We start from the raw sequence: 23,655 nt of genomic DNA on the forward strand, positions 1-23,655 counted from the left end.
CTAATTAGTATTTATTTGGACCATTTTGTGTCCAAACATCTTTAACTCCCTTCTTCCTCCACTGACTGCCACATGCATCTGCGCTGATACCAGCATATCCAAAAAATCAAGTAGGCACAGTGGATCCAGTCAATCAACTAGATCCCCTATACTAGGTATCAAGAATACTATAGATATTAATATTATTAATATAAGTATTAACAGATTCATTTTAACAGTTTGGGATCAATAATGTTAATTCTAACTATCCATGTATCTATCTGATATTCCGAGTATACTCAGTATTTCCATTATCAGGATTCCTGGCATTCCCTAGTATGCTGACCCCAAGCACCTTGGAACAGCAAATGTGCCATTGTTTGAATGGACTCAATCGGACTCTGTGACTTTTAGGCTTTTGTTCAGGTCTGAAAGAATGAATACCTCAGAACATGCCTGTTAGCCTTCCTGCACAATTAACGTGGCTGTCAGTGACTCCAGGAGCTGGTGGAGACCAAAACAGACAACTGAGTCACGCAATAGGATCAATCTTCTGACAGAACAAGAACTATGGGTAAATGCTAATGCTACTAGCTGTTATAAACATTTGTTGGTGTGAATATAACAGCTACAACATTTTTTAACCTTTCAGGTAAAATTTTGATGGTTAGTTTGAGTTTTATGTTTTATGAAAAATAATCTGTTCAATTTCTGCAGATCAACCACCATGTATGTGTTTCTGCTATGTCTCATCAGTTTCAAATTTCTCTAGAATCTACTTGAGATTAAATATGAATAACGGCTCCTTGAAGAATTGATAATGTTCAGTCTGAGCAGCAGAGGCCACTTGTATCTCTTATAGTTACATTTCTTCAGCCCATAAGTCCAAACTCCTCTGAATTGTCTCCCTGAAGGTAATGTCTCATTTTATCACTTTGACACTCCAACGCTTCCAAACCCCCAAGGGTCGGGAGATTTACAGTGACGGGTGGACAATGAGTGTAACTCAACAGAGGCAACTGGAGCTGCTGTTGTGGCTATGACTTCCTGCCTCGGTAATTAGTGCTGTCACATCAGTGTCCTTCACACCCAGTGGGCAGCTGGAGCAGAGGCTGCAGGCTACAACCCCCCCCCCCCGCCCTCACCAGCAGATCGAAACACACACATCAACATGTACATGTGCATGAGGGATAGGTATTGGCATACTGTACTGCTGAAAATGTGCAAAACTCTCAAAAACAACAAAGTGTGCAGAAGTTTCCCTGTAAAGGTTTCAACCTGAGAGGAGTGGAACTGTCTGACACATACAACTTCCTGTTTCACATTAACTCACTGTGTTGGTATAAACACAATCAACTGGACTAAAGTCATAACCACAACTAAGATGTGGAGGAAATGCACAAATTCGAATCCCAACAATGAAAACATCCCATACAGAGCCAGACACACAAATATCATCTACAGACACATCATCAGCAATAACATTGACACACAGAAATATAATTTACATACACACAAACAACTCCAAGTCTTAGAAAGTCCCATCTCAGCTGATTTGTTGGACAAATTAAGCAGGAACATGTTTCCATTGTTAATCTGAACCAAATATGAAAAACAAAAGGCTGAGACTAACTTCAAACTGTCCCAGTTGGATTAATCAGAGTTAGTGAAGATCTGACAATGATGGACGGAGTCTCTACATGGTCACATCTACGTCTATGTCTGTCTACTGATCCGATGCCTGAGCCTGAGGAAAATACTTTGAATCAGGGAGTATCCAGGGTTGAGACAGCAGACATCAGGAGGACCGGGACAGATAAAACAGAGGGACGAGAGGAGGACAAAACTTACCTGGATCAGTGGTCAGCTGGACAGTGAGAGGACAGAAAAGCTCTGCTGCCTGTTGGCTGACATCAATGAAAACAAGCCAGTGGAGCTGCAACGCAGTATTGACTGGAACAGTTGGTAAGAGGAGGGAGTCCTGACTGTCCGTCTGTCTGTCTGACTGACTGGGAAAGTTGGTAGGAGAGGGAGTCCTGACTGACTGTCATGGCACATTTCTGTAGCATTTAAATTAATTCTTCAGCACTGCTTTTAGAAAAACAGTTATTCTGTAAAATGTTTTCTTATTGTTCAGTTAGGATCACGTGACTATAGCTTAGAGCAGTGTGCATTTATTCTCCCTTTGGTCAGGCAGGAAGCTCTTTACCTCTTTTTCTTCATGGGCGCCTTGGAGAGCCTTTGCTTGTGTTATAGGCTCAGCCTGATGTGTGTTACGTGTGCATAAGTGGAGCTGTGTGTGTGTGTCCCAGTGATGTAGGAGGTATGTTCACTGCTGTACCTCTGCAGATCAGAGAAAAAATACAGTTCTGTTCAGATGAAAATGGCCTGGTTTTTGTTTTGTGTTTTCACATTAAACCAGAGACCCTCTACTATGGGTCAGGGTCTGCAGGCTGGTTAGTTAACATTTGTCATTATTTCTACTGTGCTTTGTGCAAATGGTTGTAGAAATAATTTGAAATTTATCATGGGTTTGATTAAAAATATATGATGATAGGGTTTGGGTTAATTTGCTAATTTTAAAAATGCTAAGCTAAGCTAAATGTAGCTTATTGTCAAAGTATGCATGTTGAGGCTATTTGTAAGCAATGTAAATTCATTTTGTGTTGTATTTTGAACAGTTTGTAATTAAATCATTGTATACCTTGTATTTATTTTCATTTTACCAAAAAGGATTGAAAGAAGAGAAAAAAAGACTCAGTAAAGCTTAAGCTTAGCTGAAACTTTATTCCTGAGCCATCATCCATGAGCTCAGACCTGAAACACCATTGAGATAACATCGCTTGACAGCTAGAAATGATAGAGCTCTTTTCGCTTGATGATAATGATGATGATACAACACAGAAGCCCCTAAAGCAGTGTTTTTCAACCTTGGGGTCGAGTGAAGGGTCTAATTGATGAAAGAAAAATACTGCTAAAATATTTTAAACTAATTATTATTCTTTTTAAATTAAAACACCATACACAATTTTAAACAACTGTATTCTATACTTTCACTTTCTCAAATATAAATCTGCTACAAATAAAGTGCAGCAATTAAAAATATCTGAGCTGGCGTATCTTGATTGACAGCTGCAATCACATAACTTTACAGTTACTGCTATACTTGAGTTCCCTTGCTTAAATCTGAAACACAAACTTTCAGTCAGGGTAAAAAAAAAAAACAAAAAACAAATGAAAAGATTTCTTCGCCAGCCTGACCCTGTAAAGACAGCTCCAAGAGGACCAGAGACACAGACAGTTTGACTATGTGAGGGACCCATTTGAGTGTGATGCAGGCGCAATGGACCTGCCTGCCACTGCTCTTGAACAGCTTTCTTTTGACAAAGCTTATCAGGGACCGCATTCGCAAGTTGCAGTGGAGGAATTCTGGTTTGGAGTAAGAGATGAGTACCCAAGAGATCTCCATGTGTGCTCTAAAACAGTTGGTTCCTTTTGGAAGCACATACTTGTGTGAAGATGGATTTAGTACGAGCCAATTAAAAGGACTTCAGTCATAAATTAACGGTCAGGTGTTGCAAATTATGGAGGAGGAAAAGAAGAGGTCCAAAAACTTCTCAAGGCAGGAGCTTGAGGTCATAATTGAAGACATTAATGTACTGGGAGAGACGCTGAGAGATGGTACAGGTGTCCAGAAAAAAGTTGGCGGATTTCAAGTTGGAGGTGAAAAAGAAGGGAGCTGAGAGGGAACGGTTGATGAACAAGACCGGTGGAGTTGAAAGCATTGTAGCGTTGCGGGGTAACTAGGTGGATGAAAGAAGATTGATGTTCTGCCTTGGATTGTGTATAGGGTTGCCTCTTATCAAATCTCAATCTAGAGGGAATGTTCTTTACTGTGGATTGATTTAAGAACAATTACTGAAGGAAGGAGTGTAACAATGGCTTAATTTATGGGGATTTTTATTAATAAAAAAAGGGGGGAAATAAAACGTGCTCATTATATACAGGTGCAAGTCAAAGCATAAACTAGGTGAAACAGGTGAGTTTGGGTATGTAAATTGAATGGCATGATATAACAATGATAATTAAGCGGCTGGTGATTCTTGAGGTTTTGGGCGAATGAGTGGCAGATTGTTTGTCGAAATACAAGGGGGAGTCTGTCTGAGGAAGGAGAGCTCTAAAACTAAAATTTAATTCACTGTTGTCTAACATCCATGATCGCACCACTCAGAACAACCCGCTGAGGAAGCAGATAAACGCCACCTTACTTGGTAGACGACTCAACTGGCCAGGAAAAAAGCAGATGCCCGACGAGAGCGGCCGTGCCGAGGTCCTTCGTCATGGTCTCCCAAGCTAGACTGGTCCTCGGCTGAAGTGGCTGTCTTTCGTGGGATTGGCTTGGTTATTAAGTCAATATCCGAATTATCCTTCTCGTTCCTGATGAAAACAGACTGGAGCCGCGGGCGGCACAAGAGGCCATGGTTACCACGGCAACTCGAGACGCTCTTTTCTGTTGTGGTTGTTATTGCTTCGTCAGGTCTCCTGGGGAAGCTCTCCTCTTCAGGACTTCCCCAAAACTCCCCAAGACTCATAAAAAAATTAATTTTGACTACTTTTATTTGGAGGCCGACCCATGGGTGTGGTCTGGTTGTCGGCGAATTTGGTCCAATTGAATTTCTCCCTTAAGCTTCAGGGCATAGCAAGGGCGGTGTTTGGATTTTAACTACGCCTTTCATTCACTCAAGTTTGAAGTTATATGTAAACAGGGATAAATATATCGTTTGATAAGTACAGTTTTCTCTGTATGTTGTAGTTAAATTGGTGGACATGGTTTTATCTGATTCACTGTAAAACACAGTTCGGCGTCTTTGCAGTCACTTACTTGATCAGAGTATTCTATTTCTTATTATATCAACCCTTGTGTCCTTATAAGTATGGATGCATTCCAGAGAGGCAATTTGCGTTCGCTGCCTGATAAGTTTATCAAGTCAGCCTGAGTGAAGGGTCAGAAAAGGGGTAGCTCTCTGCGGGGTGAGGGAGGTTCATGCTGATTTGTGGCACTGACTGCACACCTCCCTCAACAGAAACAAACTAACAAACCCACATCAAAGTTACAGTGTTCCAGTATTAATCTCGGCTGGATAAGATTAGTTACATTGGAGGCTAACCTCCTGTCTCTGATTATCTATGGCCATACCCGAACTCCCGTGTTTGAACACAAACTGTTGAAGGTTAAGCTGATGGTGGGTAAACTGATGGAGAGGCTACGGGAGGTAAAGGGTGATGGATTTAAACACGAATGGAGAACAAACTAATGGAAAATTCACTGATAGATTGATCTCCTGCTTTCTCCATCCAAAGCTCAGGAGTATAATCCTCACCCTGACTCTGAATCATGATTTGTTGTGGTGTAATCAAGGTGGCCAACGGGAGACTCAAGTGCACCAATTCTTCATGTTCTGAAATAGGAACTTAAAAATAGGAAGAACAACATGACCCCTGATCTCAACACTGACACTGGAAGAAGCTGAGTCACTGGATCATGGTGATGTTTAAAGACGAAGCAGTGACACGAGACACAAGTCAGTAGACAAATTCAGCTTTATTGTCAAGGAAAGTTGTGCTGATAGAGGGCAGGAGCTGGAGTCTCAGTGCAGCTCTGTGATCTGGACCAGCCTGCACATCGTCTCTTTAAAAAAATGGAGGCAATAAAAAGTTCAGTTTAAAAATGGAACAGACTGAAGTCCCCCTGATGAGAGTCTGACACAGAAACGCTTTTTATTTTTTGTGTTATTTTGTTTTAAACTTGATATACAGTACAAAACATGCATCCCATTAAATTCCACAAATGTCAGTCTTACAGTGTATAGTCAAAATCATAAGAAAAAAATGATACACAAACTGTACATTCGTCACAGACGCTACACGCAAGATGTACTTGGCTATTCCAATTTGTCTGACACCTAAAACTTTTTTGAAGCTACCGTTAACTTACAAGCACACAGTACAGTACCTTCCTCGGACTACTGGGCTGCCAAACAGCCTGAGGTAAAACTTTAGCACTGAGACACGGTTCAACTTCAGAGGCTAAGAATACAAGGAGAATCAGTTAATGCCAGAAACATGAACCGTCACAAACCAAAACTTCTTAAAAAGCCATGTTGGGTTGTCCCTTCAAATTTGCTAGTAAACAAGTTGATCCACATAAGTGCCAAAATATTTCTGATCATATTGGCCAATCAAGACCCAAACGTTCACCCATCATAGTGCAACACCAACAACAACTCCAACAAATGTAGAAACACAATGACATAAAAAAGGCAAGAAACTAGTAGGCTGGAATGTCACAGAGACTTAGTGTTCTCGTTTGAGTTTCCGGCCCACGTCCACCTCATCCAGCCCTGTGACAGACCTGGACTGCTGTAGTTCCCGGAGCTGAGAGTGCGTGCGCGGTGGCTGCTTCTTCAGCTTCTCCAGGTGAAGGTCAATGGGGTCCAACTCGGGCTCAGACGCAGGAACAGGTAGGTAGCCACCGTCCCTCGGCAGGCACATGCACCAGCCAGCACCAGCCAGGTCCAGCTCGCTGTAGTCGAACTCTGCCTTTTTCAGCTTGAAGTCCACCATGTCAGCTGACTCGCTCATGTCCACCAGTAGGTTCCAGAAGATGCAGCTCAGGATGATGCCAAGCAGCTGCAGAGGAGAGAAAATGCATGTCTCATGACAGATTAACCACTTTTCAGCACCAAAGACTGGGCCATCCGTTAACAATCAGAATAAGATTCTCCAGACGCAGACTTCTTATTAAGGACTTTTATGTTTACTTGCGGTCACTCTCAGAGAACAGTCCAATGTTTGAGCTCCAACTCAATAATTTCTCTATTCTTTCATTTTGGATGAATCTAAAGGATTTTGTCCATCTTTCAGTAATAATGGCAACAGCACCAGAGGCTCATGGGTATTGCTAATTAGAGCCATTTCATTGTTATATGATGACTGGACAAGGACTAGAATCTTTACCTCACCAGTATCGGGACTTTTAACAGCATGATTGACTCAAGTGTGACTCACCTGGGGCAGTCCGATGGCACAACAGAGAGCGATGGTTATTCCAATGTTGTCGCTCATCCACAAATTGACGGCGTGGATGCAGCCTCGCACATGGATCAGCTCCTGGAGCGTTTCACGCTGACACGTCAAGTAGTAAGGAAAGTTCTTAAGGACTGGCGTGAAGATATTTTTAAACTATTTATGACATATGGACGACAAATTCAAACACAGGGACTGAAATATTGATCAGAAATACAAAGAGAAAAATGTATCTTTTCAAACAAAGATTAAATGAACAGAATGACCAGAGTTCACTCATTCATTCATGCAGAGGAGAACAATCATCTTAGTGTGTCACACAATAGGACAGGCTTTATGTCTGTGGCGGAACTGGAAACATGGATATCAAAGAGAATAATCCAAATCCAGAATTCAGACTAGGGCTGCAATGATTAGTTGGGACCAGTGAACAGGATGTTCACAACCAGGCTATCACAAATGAGGTAAGATGTATTTATATGATATTAGTATTTATGGTAACATTCCAGAAATTGTCATAATGCTTATTTTCATTTGTTGTCCCATGATATACTGATGTACTTTGGAGAGCAGCTTCTTTTCAAAAGACTCAGAGTCCCCTTTCTTGGTGGAAGTCAAATGAGGCAAAGTAACACTTGCATCACTAACCAAGTCACTACACTATCTGAATGTCTCTTCTCTGCAGCTGGAAACATCGTCTCAAAGAAGAGAGCCAGCCTCACACCTAAGCATATTGACATGCTTAAGATCCTGCACTGCAATTAAAAAAAAAAAAAGAGATGCCAACTCTCTAAATGGACATTTTGTTTTATTTATTTATTTTTTTACTTTTATGGACTTAATTGCTTTTAGTAAAAGCAACCCCTTAGCTGGTATACTACCACTTGTACTTTAAGTGTGTATAATTTAATTAATTAATTTTTTGTTGTGGTTTACAGTGACAATATACATTGAGAAATATATCAACTAACTATATTTTATATCAGTTGATATCAATAGTCAATATATCATGATATAAATCAAATAACTATTTCTGTCAGAAGTTAAACATATGAAATGTACTACAGACCTTGTATAACTGTATTTCAAATAAATAAAATGATTATATAATAAACTAAAATCCTAATTCTTACCAGTCAGAAGCTTCCAGTGTTACAGGAGAACACAGACAAATTGACAACTCAGTTCCAAAAAAATAAAATGGGTAATACAAAATAGAAAAGTCTCAATTCTAACCAGTCAAAAGCTTGACACAATTTGCAGTGCACGCTACTCTGCTTCTTGTCGGACTTTAAATAGCCAAAGCATCCCCACACTACTGAATTCCTCAGACCTTTCTTCTCAACAATGTCTTCGCCTTTTGAGCCTTGGGCTGTGTCCACTGGGGTGTCTTCTTCGGGGATGCTGCCACTCATGTTAACATTTTCTGCCATTTTCATATATTTCGCTCCCACTTCTAACGTACTGGTGGTCAAAACATAAGCATGTGTGCTTACGTTTAAGTCGGGTACATCACCTACTCTCTCTGTTTGTCAACCTAGCCTAATGTGGCTGTAACACTATTCCAGCTGCGTGATTGGCTCGATACGGGTCTATTCTCATTATCATTGGCTGTTCGTGTTGTACGGGAAAGACAAGGTTCAGAGGCCTTGTCTCTGTTCATGTGTCAATATGAGAGTCAGGTCATCAGGACGTGCTCTGGCGCCAAACAAGTCAAAATGACAAGTCGAAGACATCTCGGGTGCCAGGAAAGAGAGCTACAACACACACACATAGTGCTGCACAACTGAATGGTTGAAGTTCAAGACAAGGGTGAAGGCTATCCACACAAAGCACATCTGTAGCATGTCTTAGGTATAAGAAGCATGTCACATGTTGTTTTGCTGGTTCTGTCTCTGACTACGTTGTTAGTAGGGCTGATGTGAATAAAGAGATTCCTCATCTGACACCTGTGTCCAGATTACCTGATTCCTCTTTTAAACCACCATCTTTTCACCACCACATAATCTGTCAAAACATGGATGGAATGTATGGAAGCCCATTTCTGCCAGTAAAAAAAAAAAAGAAAAGAAAAAGAAAACTTAGCCTTGATAAAAAAAATTCACATACTAAGTCATAATTATGAGATAAAAAGGTGTGTTTTCTTATTACAATCCCATGGGAATCCACAAGCATGAGTATTTCATTTGTTGTTAATCCACATTTAAAGTGGTCCTCAATATGTTCAAAATCCATTTCACAAGAAGAGAATTCACACAAAGAGCTACTATTCTGACTGTAGTGCTAATGTAGTATCTCATAATTATGACTTAGTATGTGATTTTAAATTTTTTATTTTATTTTATTTTTTTTAAAACAAGGCTGTTTTCATCTTTTTTTTTTACTGGCGGAAATAGGCTTCTATAGAAATGGGTTCTATCGACCATGTCTTATATTTCGATTCAGGAAAAGTTATTTTTCGATAATTATCGTTACCGTTTTATTGCCCAGCCCTATCAGCTATGTTACAGATAAATGTTTTATGTATCATTATTTGAATATATTTGTTTAAAAACATATGCTGTCAGAGTACAACAAGGCAACTTTCACAGGTGTGAATATTTAAGCAAGTTAGGTTAAACAGAAGGTCAAAATAGGTTCTTCAAAATAAAGGAGATAATTGTGACTAATAATTGTAATTGACTTATCGAAAAAATAATCGTTAGTTGCAGCCTTAATTCAGACCAGTATTTAATTGGATCTGGATCAAACCTTTTATATGTGTCCGCAGAGGTTAAACTACAATGGTGCTTCTGTTTAAGTCTGGGTTGTTCTCCATGTCCTTACAGCTACATGTCCCTGAGCTGGACACACGTGACTTTTAAAGTCATTTTAAAGATCAGGTTACACATGATGAAACAACAACAGAGAAAGTGACTAAATAAACAGAATCATTGTCCATTTAGTCAGTTTAACATGCCGATAAATCAACTGTCCTTCATTCCATTATGCGTATGTGTAGCATGGAGGGTGACAGGAGCACCTCACCTGTTTGTCCAGAGTCTTGTACCCACACAGCGTGTTGATGACCTCGCCCACCTGAGGCAAGAGTCAGACAACAAATTTTAAAGAGCTGTGATCACTATGGGAGGGGGAGGGAGATCTTCCCCCACTTATCAGAACTTCAATATTCACAATGAGACTTCAGTGGAGACGGGTAGGACCTGATGATGTGTCTGTCTGTATGTTTACTCTGTGTGTGGCTTAGATGTCTGTGTCATTAAATCCTCAGTTCAGCTCCACTGCTTTAGAGACCAGATCAGTGTTCTGAGCTGAGTGAGGGGTGATGCCAGACATGGAGGGGGATGTGGGACGTGGCAGGAAACTCTTATCTAAAGAGAGATTTTCCTCACAGGACATAAACCTCAGAGTGCCCTCTGTAACAGGGATCTGTGTGTGTGTGTGTGTGTGTGTGTGTGTGTGTGTGTGTGTGTGTGTGACAAGCACTCACCTTTCGTCGAATACAACAGGTATATGGGACACCACAAGCGAGAGGACCAGTCCCATTACAGAAATGATACTGGTTGACCTCCCAGTCTTTATACTCATCCCCTCCACAGCATGAGAACTGGGACAAGAACAAGAAGAAAAAGGATGATGCAGAGTGAGAAGACTGATGGTTCAAGACAAGATCCAACCTACAGAAACATTGCCTGACCGACCAGGAGAAGTGATATTCAATTGTTTAGTGACATAACAGGAAAAAGGACATTAGAAAGAAAGCAGTTTGGAATCAAACCCGTGTCCAACACAGACATCCATTGAAACAAATAAATATCTATTTAACACTATGATGAAAAAAGCTTGTGCTTCACCAACGTTTCTGTGTGACACTCCCTTATCACACTGTGCAGCTATCTCAGAACGCACCACTTCTTGTTGCCTCTATTGTGCCTGTCTCTAACCTGGAACTGGACTTTCGTCTGAAGACCCTTAAAACTTCAATTTATCTTATGACAATTAGATTGTAAAAGAAGTTGTAAAAGAAGCCAGATTGTATTGAACTCCATTGGAAAATGTCCCAACTTAGACCCAGAGCTCCCTGGTGGGACCAAATGTCCCACCGGGTCTGCGAATGTCTTTGTTGGACAAAGGGAGGTCTGGAACTCTCAGCTTACCCTGCTGTCACCATAGGGTGGCCCGAGTCAGTCATCGGAAACTGTGAACATGGAGATGCTGGCGGCAGCAAAACAGCCCTGACCAGCAGTTATCAAGTATACAACGTGTTGAGAAGACTCATCTCCTTGCATACAGCTCTGATCCAGGACCCAAATTGAGCAGATAAGAATCTGTCAGTGACACAGCCTTTGATAGAAAAACCAGGAGAACAACCCAGTGCTCAGAGTCCAGGATTAAATCAAATAGAGTTGTTCAATCAGCAAATTAAATGACTCAACCTGGATTCCCTCACTGATGAGTGCTCCTAAAAATACAAACCCTTTTACAGGTGCCGGAGTCTCACTGTTCCTGCAGCTCAACACAATCTATCAAAATGGTGTATCTGTTGCTCCAAAAACCACCTGTAGAGTCCTTGAGTTAAATGATGAATGACACCCTTCATGATTGTTGATCACCCTCTTGCAGCCATCAGAATGAGTTATGTCACAGTGAGTCTGCTCCACCAATCAGGATGTTCACAGGAAACAGACAAACAAGCCAAAACTGCTTGTCCTGTGTTCATGAGAATGAACCGGGAAGTCATTTAAAAAGGAAAAACACAGAGATCAACAGGCTTCTTCTACAATGTGGTATGACACCATCAACTGGATGTATGACTGATTCAAACCAACAAAACTATTTAGCCAATAACGTGAGATGAACATCTGTACACATATCAAAGCTCCACCAGTTTCTCACATCTCCCACATGTATGTGTTTTCTGTTTATGTAGAGAAACCATCAACCTTCTGCTGGACGTAGTCCAAGATGTTTTTGAAGTCCAGGTCATCATAGTAGTGTTTGATTCCCTCTCGTATGCTGCTCTGAAACAAGGCTGATGTCTGAAAACACAGAGCAGAGGGGGAGGTGAAGGGGCAGAACTGAAAGGGCAGAATTGAAGGGGTGGGGAGGTGGGAGGGTTTACACCTTTACCTTCTTCTCAAAGATGAGAGCTGTAGTCAGAGCAATCGCCTGGAGGAGCAGCAACACACAGAGGACACAGAGGAACTGAGGACAGAGGACACAGAGGTCAACATCATCATCAACACCCTGTTCACCATGTCTCTCCAAATGTCAGTCAGATCTTTTACTACACATCAGAGACTCAAAGATCCAGGGACACTTGAATGCATAATTTATCCACTAATTCTATCCATCCTTCATGGGATGGTCCTGCTCTGGACCCCGGAGGTCTCTTAATCTGTCAGCTGAGAAAAAATCTGCCCTTTGTGGAAAACTATGTGTGAAACTGTGAAATTGTGATATAACCAGATACATTTTTTGTTTTCATTTGGATGATCCAGCTGAAGGAAAGCACACATTCATTATCAGAATATTCAATGAAAACAGGATTTACAGTAGGAAAATTTTCAAGCTGGAGAGTCTGTTTATTTATCTTCCAGTTCCCTTTTTAGGATATTTCAACAGCAGTGATGTCATCAGTATGTAATGGCATGGATGATCAGCTGTGTCTGTGCTGAGGCCCGACTGGAGGTGAAGGATCAGCTGTGTCGCTGTGTCTCTGAGTTTGCTGGAACAGGAAATAGGCATCTGCATAAAGTTGATCAACAGATGAGGGCTGAATTCTGTAATCCTGAAGACATTGCATTGACTTTGGACTTGATCAAATCAATGGACCAACAGCAGCAATCACGACTCCACATCATCACAGACTGATGAAATTTCACTCTGGCCTCTGGAACGAAAGCAGCTTGGACCCTAAGTCTGTCTCTTGTCCTACAGACTCTGGATCGAGATTTACATGGGATATAAAAATGTCCATTCATCTGAAAGTATTTTGGACCCATCAACAACAGTCTAAGTCTTTGTCTCCTCAGGCCAGGTCTTCCTTTTGTCTGGTTAAGGGTGTCCTTGTACGTGGACTGAGACAATTGTGGTTGATTTCCTGAAGAGGGTGGTCCTGGTCCTTAATGCTCTGACTCCAGCTTCAGTCCAAGTCTTGTCCTTTCCAGAGTGCAGTTGTCCCTGCTGCTTGTCCACACTTTTCCTTTGCAGCCAATTCTCCAAGAATATGTTGGAAACAGCTGCATTCAGAATTTTGCCCTGACTCAGAGATACAGCAGTCATTTAAACAAACTCATTAAATATTCTGGCAATGTGGATTTATGACCTTCATAAACTGTAATTATTCAAATTAAATTAACAGTTAATGAAATATTTCACCCTTTGGGGAACTGATCTAGAAAATATGAATATTCGTCTTTTGAGGTTATGTTTAATTATTTTTTTTTTCCAGTATTTTCTCATTGGGATGTAGCTGTTTGTGTTTGCTTAAACTCCATATTCAAGACCTATGTTGGACACTCACATTTCTGGAATATTTTCTAACAGGTTATTAAATACAAAGTTTGCTGAGAACCTGATGGAAGTCATCAAGCAGCAGTTGAGTAGATGAAGCACAAAAGGCAGCAGCATCTATGCTTTTCCTAGTGAGAACATTAACTTCACAGCTTCCTCAGCATGAGATGCACTCCTCCTCCTCCCCCTTGTCTGCATCAGAGCAAAACTAAACATCAATAACTTCCTTCTTTTTACCCAACTTTTAATAACTTTCCTCAGTTTGAGTAATTTAGCTGAGGTTAATTAAACAGTTGCATAGCAACCAGCGATATGGATCTGCTCCTGTGGAGATCTATAGGACCCCACAATAGCTGAGTTTTTGCAGAGAAAAGAACGTGCAAACGCTATTTTCTCTCCCAAATGCAAACATTACTTGAAACTGCTGCTGTCAAAACTCACATTAGTTCATTTATGTACAACACACAAACACGTAAAAACAAATACAGATTTTAACATCTAAATGTTACTGTGTTTCTGTTATTATGTCCACTCTGGGAATCAGAAATGAAGATAAAATAAAAGAAGTATTCCCTGAACCACATTGTCCAAAACTGTGGTCCCGATCACACAACATCATCTTTAAAGTTGATTTGATTAGCTTCCATATATTTATTTTATCAATACAAAAAACTCAGACCAACTTCGCTTTACTTCCTCACTCTGAAATCAGAAAAATACAGGCATGATCCCAGAGACTTTGTTTATACAAGCAGCTTAATGAGGTACTCTGATTGGCTTTGACATCACCCACTGGAGACAATGGGAAACAATGTCCGATGTAGAGACGTGACTCTATCAAAGATTGAGGTTGAGAATCAACAGATAAACACACAGAGGTAAAGCGAAAAAGCTCCAAAGAGTCAGACTGATCCAGATCCAAACTAACTTCAATCATCAGTTTATCCACCGAAGTCAGTGTCACACACAACGAATCAGTGCTGTTAGGAAGAGCTGACTCTCCAGTATTCTCCCTGCTCCTACCTACCCATCCCCCACGTCTCCCCTCCTCCTCCTACCCCATACCCCCTTCTCTCTCTCTCCTCCTCTCATTTTTCATCTTCTATATCCTCCCTCCCTGTCCATCCCTCCTCCATCCCTCCATCTCTACCATGTGTAGCAGGGTCTTGTTGTCTCTCAGGGATCCCACCATTCCCACCACTGACACGGAGAACATGACGAGGCCCAGCAGGATAAGAACCACAGCAGGAGCCAGGAAAAGTCCCTCCAGGGTCCGGTTCTTCTGCCGTTCCACTTCAGCGTAGACCCCCACACACAGGACACAGAGACCCATCAGCTGGGGGGACAGACAGACGTCATGAAAATGGACAACAAACAGAGATGGGACACTGACCTGAGTCCTCAGTGTTTGTGTGAGGACATTACAAGACACATCCACATTCTGAAGAAAGTCAAGGAAATGCAGTCCACTGTTTACACAAGGTCTGAGTTACGATTCAGATTCAGATCAGAATGTTACAAACGATTCAAATAAAAATAAACAGTCAGGAAATGGGGCTAAAGATGAATGCAGTCTTCACATGGAGCCAAACAGGGAACAGTGGAGTCCAAAAGTGGAATTGGATGATCCCAAATCCAAAACAGTTTGAGCCCAGTCTGACAGCAATGTGGTTTTAGTTGCCGCTAACATGATAATAAAACAGCTACAGCTACACAATTAGCTTGGATATGAACCCAAATCACAATGTGGCAATTTTTAATAATCACAAAAGAGGCAGGCTTTTAATGATGGTGTGCCACATCATTGTTGTACATTGACACCACCATGACTGTGGTGTTGCTGCAAAGACAGCTTCCAGCTTACATGTCAGATTCAGGTCAGAACCAGTTTTATCAGCAGAATCAAAGTTGAACAATGATTTATTGGACGAATGGCTTTGCTTATTTAACTACTTCCCTACACTAATGACATTCAACCAAGCTCCTGCATGAACTGATGATTCTCAGGTCACAGGAGAGGAGGAAACTCAGTTCTGCTAAGATCTAATTAAAATGTGACCACTGAAAACTGCATTATGAATCTTTAGCTTGCCAGTATGTCTCAACCCTCTTTGTTTTAATTTTTGCGCAACAAAAAGCCAAGATTTAAAGAGAATTTACTTTCTTACTAATGTTTTTCAATTGGAATGGAGCCAATCTATTCCAAGATCAGCTCCATCCAGTTCATTTACCACTCCATGCTCTCCATGGCTCTATGCCCACTCCAAGGGTGGGCACATATCTATCCTGACTGCTGCAGTAATGAAGATAAAGGCTCACAGGCTGTAGACTGCAAACAGTGGTCACAGGACACTGAGGCTTAGCTGGATGCTTATGGATCACAGGGGTCCAACCTAAACCAGACCCCTGCACTGAATGTGTTCCAGCTGCTCCCAGTGATCACAGATAATTATTCCTCTTGAATAAAATGCTCAATTTGAACGCATGAATATGAAAAATAAAGGGTGACTGTAAATAAAAAGATCAACCCATGACTCCCACATCAGTCAGTTTAACTGAGCTGCTCAGAGAGATTTACTCTCTCAGCTTCTGGCCATCACAGCAGACAGAGAGAGACAGCAAATGGAGGAGATGGGGCTCACATTAAGGGGACAGTGGAACGCTAATGGAGCCAAGTTGCTGACTCATACTCATTCTACCTATAATGTGGTGCAGGGTGTATCACATACATGCACACTCTCATCAAAAAAATGCATGCTCAAACAGGAAGCCAACCATGAGGGGGTGGGGCAACCATAACACCACACATAAAATGTTTGTATGGAGGTGTGGTGATGAAGAATGAAGATGACTCATCTTTACATTTACAGTTTACAAACCACAGTTTTACCAAAGTCCAGTAAAATGGAAGGTCAGTTATTTTTTATCCATGAGCTGAATTCAGGCTGTTTTAGTCTATCTGGAAATGGCGGATTTATCTGAGTCACTAACCTTCACAGAGACGTTTCCCCTGATTCTAAATGAATCAAACTTTACCTGTTTACACAAATAAGATCAAACTTACAATTAAGATCGAAAATACTTTTCGATTAATTATCAAAATGTAACCTATTGTCAGTGTGGCTGATTTGAACACAAATGTAAACCTCACTTACTTAATAACCATCAGAAGGATCTTTAAGTCATCTGATTTTATCTGTAGAATCAAATACTGTCCACCCTCATACTCCTCCTCCCCCTTCCCTTTAAGAGGACCCCACGCCCTGCTGCACCACTGGGCTGTTTGTCAGCCACTACTCCTGTTTATTGTTTCACTTTCACACAACAACACAAACATATGAGATTATTGTTTTGCTGTCTGCCTGCCCACAGCTCTCCATCAGGACCACATTGACATTTAGAGGGATATGATAGCATCAATCTCTGTAAGCTAACATTTCAGCTAGCTAACAGCAGAGAACTACACACCAGACTGTGAGAAAATCCTTTACAGCATCCACAATAAATACATAAAAATGTGATAGATTTAATCTTAATTTAGTCAATGCAGTCCCTTAGTTCACATGGAATGTGTGTATTCAGCACACAATCATTAAACAGGATAAATGCTCAGCTCCTCAACGTCACACTGTTCTGGTGGAAGTTCACAGGAGTTGGAACGGAGCCCGTGTTTTCGGTTGAAATTACAATCAGACAAATGGGTGTGATTATTTGGGGTCAACGCCGAACAGTTCAATTTATTGTCCAGATGTGTCCAATACCTGAAGTCTTTTATAAGAAGTTTGTGTGTGTGCCTGGAGGTGACGCCACATTAAAACGCGTCTGTTTTGAATGAAGTCAGGAGCGATGTCTCTGACGCTGTTTGCTGCTTTACATCTCTCTGCTGCGGCTAACTGACTGACCAGAGCAACTCAGAGTGACTCTGGGAATGAACCAGGAACTTACCGAGAAGAGCATTGAGTAGATATTTAGGGTGAATTTGATGAAGTAGTAGAAATGGTTGTTTTTCCTCAGATCAGAGTAGGACGGCATGGTGCTAATCAAGCTATCTTACAACTTAGCTATCCTTCCCTCCGTTTAGGTGATATTAAAATAGTTTTAAAGAACAATGTAATGTGAAAACACATTAAACGCCTTTATTTTAGGACACTAAATGTCATACATGCAGCGGGTTTCATTTCTCCGGTAGTATTGTCAGAGCCATCAAAACGGAAGCACTTCCATGAGACTGCTCCGTCCACGCTTTGTTTTGAGTCTGCTCTTAAAGGGACAGTGCACCGACTCCCTTTAATGCCTGTCTCCACGTTAACACGAGCTGTATGAGATACTGTAATTGTTATGTATGTGTATGGAAAATTAAAAATTTGAAACGATTCCACCAGTAAAAGGAGATGGCACACACTTGAATAAAAATAGAAAGCATTTCGATTTTTAAAAATTAAACGTGATTTAAACAAGACAAAGAAAAGGGGAACTGCCTCACAGTGGAAATAAGTTACCAGAAAGCATGAAAACAAAAAAACTATAGAAGACTATATGATTTCTAAGAACACATTCATTCTCCTCTCAACTCTTCCCTGTTCATAAATCTCTAAATCTTTTAATAAAATGTGCTCAAAAGTTAAAACATACTCAGATGAAGGAAAACCATGCTTTCAAAAGTGCAAGTAAATAGTTAGTGGGAGTATGTGTGAGGCTTTACAGATAAAGCTTCAAGTTGTATCATGGTGCATCATGACATGATGTGTCATGAAATTGCTGGACTGTCCATGTGATTTGGACAACCTTGTTAATTTTACACTTTTATGAGCTGCCAAGAGAGAGAAAAAGTTAACTACAGCTGCCATCAATCATCAGGTTCCAATCAATCAATGAAGTCCTTCAACCACTTGTCTCTGTATAAACAGCCACACTAATTATGTGTCCTAGAGTAGGACAGAGGCTGTTCTGAAGCTGGCCCTGACATCTGAGGAGAATCAATTTGCCTTCAGGGATCGGTTGAATATCATCTTATCATGTATTCTGGCCCTATGCTACATGCTGTGGTTTCATAAATTCCTTCATAACAAAGCAGAGAAATAAGTGAGCCATGAAAGCCATTGTTTGCTGCCAAACACGGTCTTTGCAGCAGCTTCTCTTACCCATCAGCATATCTTTGGTGAACTGCATTCATCACTCCTGTGCACAATGTGAAGGTGATTAGTGTGCCAGCACTTCATGAAAGGCCTCACAAAAAAGCATCACATCCTTCACAAATAATGGAGCTTTACTATTCAGGGAGAAATAGAAAGATGTTTGAGCCGGGCTTCAAATGTCCAATCAGCTTATAGGTGTGGCTAACATTTGGATTTAGGAAACGTTTGTAAGTCTGAAAATCTCTCAGGATCTTTGGCTTCACCAGAGAGACAGACTTTTAAGTCAGGCACCAACTTATTTCTCCTGGTAAGTCTTCGGAATCCAGCTCTATACACATATCTTCATATACACTGGAAGAAAAGATACACCATATCTACTCAATAAAAATGAGGCAACAGATTACACGCAATATTATTAATTAAATTTCACAATGTTTGGTATTGAGTAAATTTGAATTAAATGAGACCCTTAATAGTTAACAATTTAATATGAGTAGATCTGAATAGAAAACAGTACAGAATTAATTAAAACCTAAACAAAAATATTGACTTGATTTGAAAAAGATTCCCTAATGCGTAAATTGCACTAATAAAATTGATTTAATTCTACATATCAACGATACATATGAGTAATAATTAACTACATTTATCTGTGCATTGATGTACATTTATTCAATGCAATGAATTAAATCTAAATATTCTTCTTTCTTAGGAATAACTAGTCTATGTTTATTAATTCACTTTTATGTTTTCTAACACATTGCAGCACAACTACAGCAATCCAAAATATTTTGTAAAAACAAAAATAAATTAAATTTTACACAGTGATGTATCCATAAACATGTGTCTTGATGCTTTCTCAACTTACTAAACCACTAAATTAGTTCAATAATGATCTCAAAGTAAAAATTCTCCATAAGTGCATGTGCCAAAACATAAATCATAAAAGTGCAATTTGTACAGAGCAAAAACATTTGTACTTTGAAACAATTGAAATGTCACTGACATTCATGGGACAAATCTGTGCCAACTTACAAACATAGCACTTTAAAATGTGCAATTCTCAAGCTCTGTAGAAGCTGGGCAAAAGTCTGCACTGCAACTACAGTCTCATTTCAAGCCAGAAGTTTGCTCTTGAGGGACTGGACTTTGTTTGACAGCTTTGAATCATCCAGTTCCAAGAAAAGTTTTTGGAGTACCTCACAGGTGTACTTCAGCTGTCTGGGATAATTGGGATTCAGTGCGTAGGTCAAGCCAAGAAGGACAGAGCAAGCCCTTGCAACATCTTTAAGTCCTGTGATGACTTCCACGCCCCTATGACAATTCTTATGTCCTCCAAGTTCTCAGTGTCCTGCAACATGAAATTGTAAGTGTCTTAGTATAAAGCTGTCAGAAATATATTGCAAGCATATGGCATTACTTGACAATACATTCATTACTGTTTTCATAGCTTATAAATCTATTTTATTAAATGTTATTTTCTCGTGGCCTTGGTCTCCAATTTGTTTTTTCTATATTGTGATGTTTTTATGTTCTACAATTATTCTTCCATTATAATGAGGGCTTTATGCTGTTCTACTATTTTACCCCTTTCTATTTACAGTATCTTGTGGAAGAATAGTGTTCATCCCGCTAGTTGAGTTCAGAATTTTGAAGAATCTATGCACTGAAGCTGTTAAAAAAGATACTACAAAAAACAAACATCAGAGATCTATTTGACAACAGCACCTACTAGAGGAACTAAGGAAATGTGGTCCTTGAAATAAGTTGCAAATTAAGTTCACTTACATTGAATTCATTGATGAGATGTCCCCCTTGTTCTCCAAGGTATTCTATAAGATACTGAAGGACAACCTCTCTGGCCCTCTCAACCGAAGAGCGCACTGAGTCCTGGAGGAAGGAATGCAACAACTGATAAATCAATCACCAAAAAAAATAAAAATAAATAAATAATAAAAAAAAATATCATACAATTTGGAAATCTTGAGAACCACCGGTTCATTTGCCACAACCTTAATTGTGGCTTTGTGTGTAATTTCTGTAGTGGAGTTGAGAGTGAAAAAGTCCTCAAAATCTGGATCTAAATACTGCAGGCTGAAGTCGTCAGGGATACTTAATGTCTGCTTGACAGCCAAGTTCACCTCCTCCATAGTCTCTGGTATTCCGGATGGAAGAGTCAGTTTCTCTATTCTGTGACCAAAGATGACCCGGAGCATTGCTGGATCCATGTCAGGTGGTCTAGTAGTGAGAAGAAAATAATCTTTAAAAAAGTAAAGCTTATACTTCCAATAAGCACCAAAATTACTCAAACCCTCTGAAAACAAATGATGTGTGGAAGCTGTTTTTTGGAAATAGGCTAATTCACAAAATCACAGACAATCTACTCTTTATGTTAAGAATCTAAAATGTACAACAAATGTAATGTTTCAGTGTAACCACACGCATTCCTGAAACTCTGTAAGCTGCAAGTAGATAGACATCTTGAAGGCTGAGGTGATGAACAAGTATTACTTCCTTACAGGTTTTCAACAGAAAAGATCTGAGGTGCTCCAGGCACCAAACACTGAGCTTCTTAACAATAAAGTAAAGACTGCTTTCCAAAATCAACATCTGTATGATCTCTACAAAGTCTGGGAGCCCTCCTGTAGAACCATATGTCAAGATCATCCCAGCTGAATACCTTGTTCCACAGTAAATCACAGTGTTTGACAACTGTACACTTTTTCTTAACAGACTCCTGGATGTGAATATACAGTACTTCCAAAGGCAAAGATGACACTTTGCTGATTACCAGGGCAGGCTTAGCCACATTTCTTGGCCAATTGTAAGCCATCATCAGCTGATGTTTTGTGGAAAGTGACAGCAAGACATTTGCTAGGATCCAATAAACAGCGGTGATCTTGTGTTTATTACGTGATGTCCCTAATGGGTTACAAACCTCAAAATCATCAACATAGAAGATTAATTTTATAGATCCTGGATTTTTTAATGAGTGAAGAGGAGTTGATATCATGTTAAGGACTTTAATGATATAATTTAACTTTATTTGCAGAAAAACTACATTAAACAAATTATTCTTAAAGTAGTCTTTAAAAAAAAAAAAACATAATAAAACATGTCCAGAGGGATCTTGGATCAAGTAAAAAAGGCAAAATTAATTGCAGGATCCTTGTTTTCACATTTTCATTTCTCATCTCTTTCTCAAAAGGTACCTAATTTCCAATCTCAAATGTCTTGTGTGATGCTGCTTTGAATCCACAGATTTTACACTGCGGTCTCACTTGGAGCCACCTAAGGACAAAACAGAACGTTTTAAATGTGAGATGCGCCTTTCAGCTTCACATTATTTATTTGAAAATGAAAATCATCCCTGTTGTCAATTAAATGAATGAATGAAGGTATATGCACATTTATAGATCCTAGAATTTTCAGTGAGAGAGGAGTCGGTGTGTCCGCTGAAGGCGCGCATCATGATGATGTATTTTTAAAAAGTATTTTGTGGGTAAATGTCGACTTATTTCGGTAAAACCATCACTTAAATGACTTGTTAACCAGCTCCAACTATCAAACTAAACACCGGCGCTGTACTGTTTAGCTGTAAAATGAAACCGTGTGTGAACCGTGAACCGTGTGTTTAGGTAAGTAGCCTTCACATTTGCAAGATGAAACAAAAAAGCGAAACAATAGAGAACTTAAGTTACCTGCCCGGGAAGACAAGCGCCACACAAAAAGCTATCGGAAGTGCGTCAAGTGCCGGCCGAAATATAAGATGCTCTTCTTACAATAACCCCCAATATATCTCTCAATGTTAATGCTGTGTCTAGCCTTAATATTAAACCCAATGTACGCAATTTTCCTTAGTTAACAGATAAGTATACTGAATAACATTTTCACTGCAATACGTTTCTTTTATCTTATCTTCTTCACACTTGTGATAAGTAAGAAACACCTTCATCATGCTACATAAAGTAACATCTTAATTACAGGTTTCAAAGTGCACACTACACGTGGAAAATAATGTTCTTTGTATGTATGCACGCTAATGCACTGGTCTTTGCTGCCCGATGAGAGGACGAGCTAAGCTAGCTGCTCAATAGTATAAACAAGGTATAATAGTTCCTTCCATCATTCAAAATACAGCTAACTAGTAGATATATATATACAACACGCACAAAACCATGCGTAGACATTAAATTCAAGAACATAGATACATATAGCATACCTGAAACAGGGGGGAAATTAATAAAGCACACGGACACAATCTTCCTCTATGACAGCTTCATTCTCTGCAGGCAAAACTAATCACACATGATAAGGCTACTACAGGTAGATCACGGATCAAGTAATATTTGTTTTAACCCATTTTATACTTTCATCTTACTTAACATTTTAGCCCTTTATAGACATGAAAAGACATGCGTTTTTAGCAACTCATTAATTAATACTCAATGCATATTTTAGTTAAATCAATCTATCACACACTCCCCTGCAAAATTTGACATTGTCCCGACATCACAACCTTTATGAACCAAGAGCTCTCGATTGGTTATGTTAGTTATTTTAACTATGACTCAAGGGCAATTATAAAATTAGCAACTACTGTCAATATGAATTCACAAGATCTGTTCAAGAGTTACATCAAGCTGAACAGTACGTACTCAGTGGCTCAAATTTGTTTTATGATCAGTGTCCCTGTATGTGGAAGGATTGGTAAACTGGGTATGGGCTCATCCACATTGTCACTGGTTGCACATCTGTGTACAGTATGGGGTGGGGCTGGTAAAACATTTCATTTGCAGGTGCAGCACTGTAGCATACTGGGGTTCCAAGCTGGTCATAAGTGAAGATTTTAGGCGCTCGCCTTTCTCTTCTTGGCAAGTCATGTCCTTGTTGTCTGTCATTCTCAGGGGGATCAGGGGACAGAGGTATCGAGATCTCA

The 23,655-nt window shown here is 40.0% G+C and overlaps 1 protein-coding gene and 1 long non-coding RNA gene across 3 annotated transcripts; both read right to left on the bottom strand.

The window, feature by feature from the left end:
- Positions 1–5,732: 5,732 nt before the first annotated feature.
- On the bottom strand, positions 5,733–17,812 carry LOC115049194 (tetraspanin-15). 2 transcript variants are annotated; one of them, XM_029511225.1, is made up of 8 exons: positions 17,527–17,812; positions 14,732–14,917; positions 12,196–12,270; positions 12,009–12,104; positions 10,556–10,672; positions 10,093–10,143; positions 7,048–7,164; positions 5,733–6,669 (listed from the first exon to the last, which is right to left on the bottom strand). In XM_029511225.1, the coding sequence occupies exons 1-8, from the start codon at positions 17,611–17,613 to the stop codon at positions 6,334–6,336; spliced, it is 1,065 nt and encodes a 354-aa protein (XP_029367085.1). In that variant the 5' UTR covers positions 17,614–17,812; the 3' UTR covers positions 5,733–6,333. The 2 variants fall into 2 exon arrangements, with proteins under 2 accessions (XP_029367085.1, XP_029367084.1); XM_029511224.1 differs by having other exon boundaries at positions 7,048–7,221.
- A 1,459-nt stretch (positions 17,813–19,271) lies between these two features.
- Positions 19,272–20,895, bottom strand: LOC115049221 (uncharacterized). The gene is made up of 3 exons (XR_003841111.1): positions 20,688–20,895; positions 20,505–20,606; positions 19,272–20,067 (listed from the first exon to the last, which is right to left on the bottom strand). It is a non-coding gene; the product is annotated as an uncharacterized LOC115049221 (long non-coding RNA).
- Between the last annotated feature and the right edge of the window lie 2,760 nt (positions 20,896–23,655).

This window comes from Echeneis naucrates, chromosome 9 (genome assembly GCF_900963305.1).
Source record: "Echeneis naucrates chromosome 9, fEcheNa1.1, whole genome shotgun sequence".
Taxonomy (NCBI): domain Eukaryota; kingdom Metazoa; phylum Chordata; class Actinopteri; order Carangiformes; family Echeneidae; genus Echeneis; species Echeneis naucrates.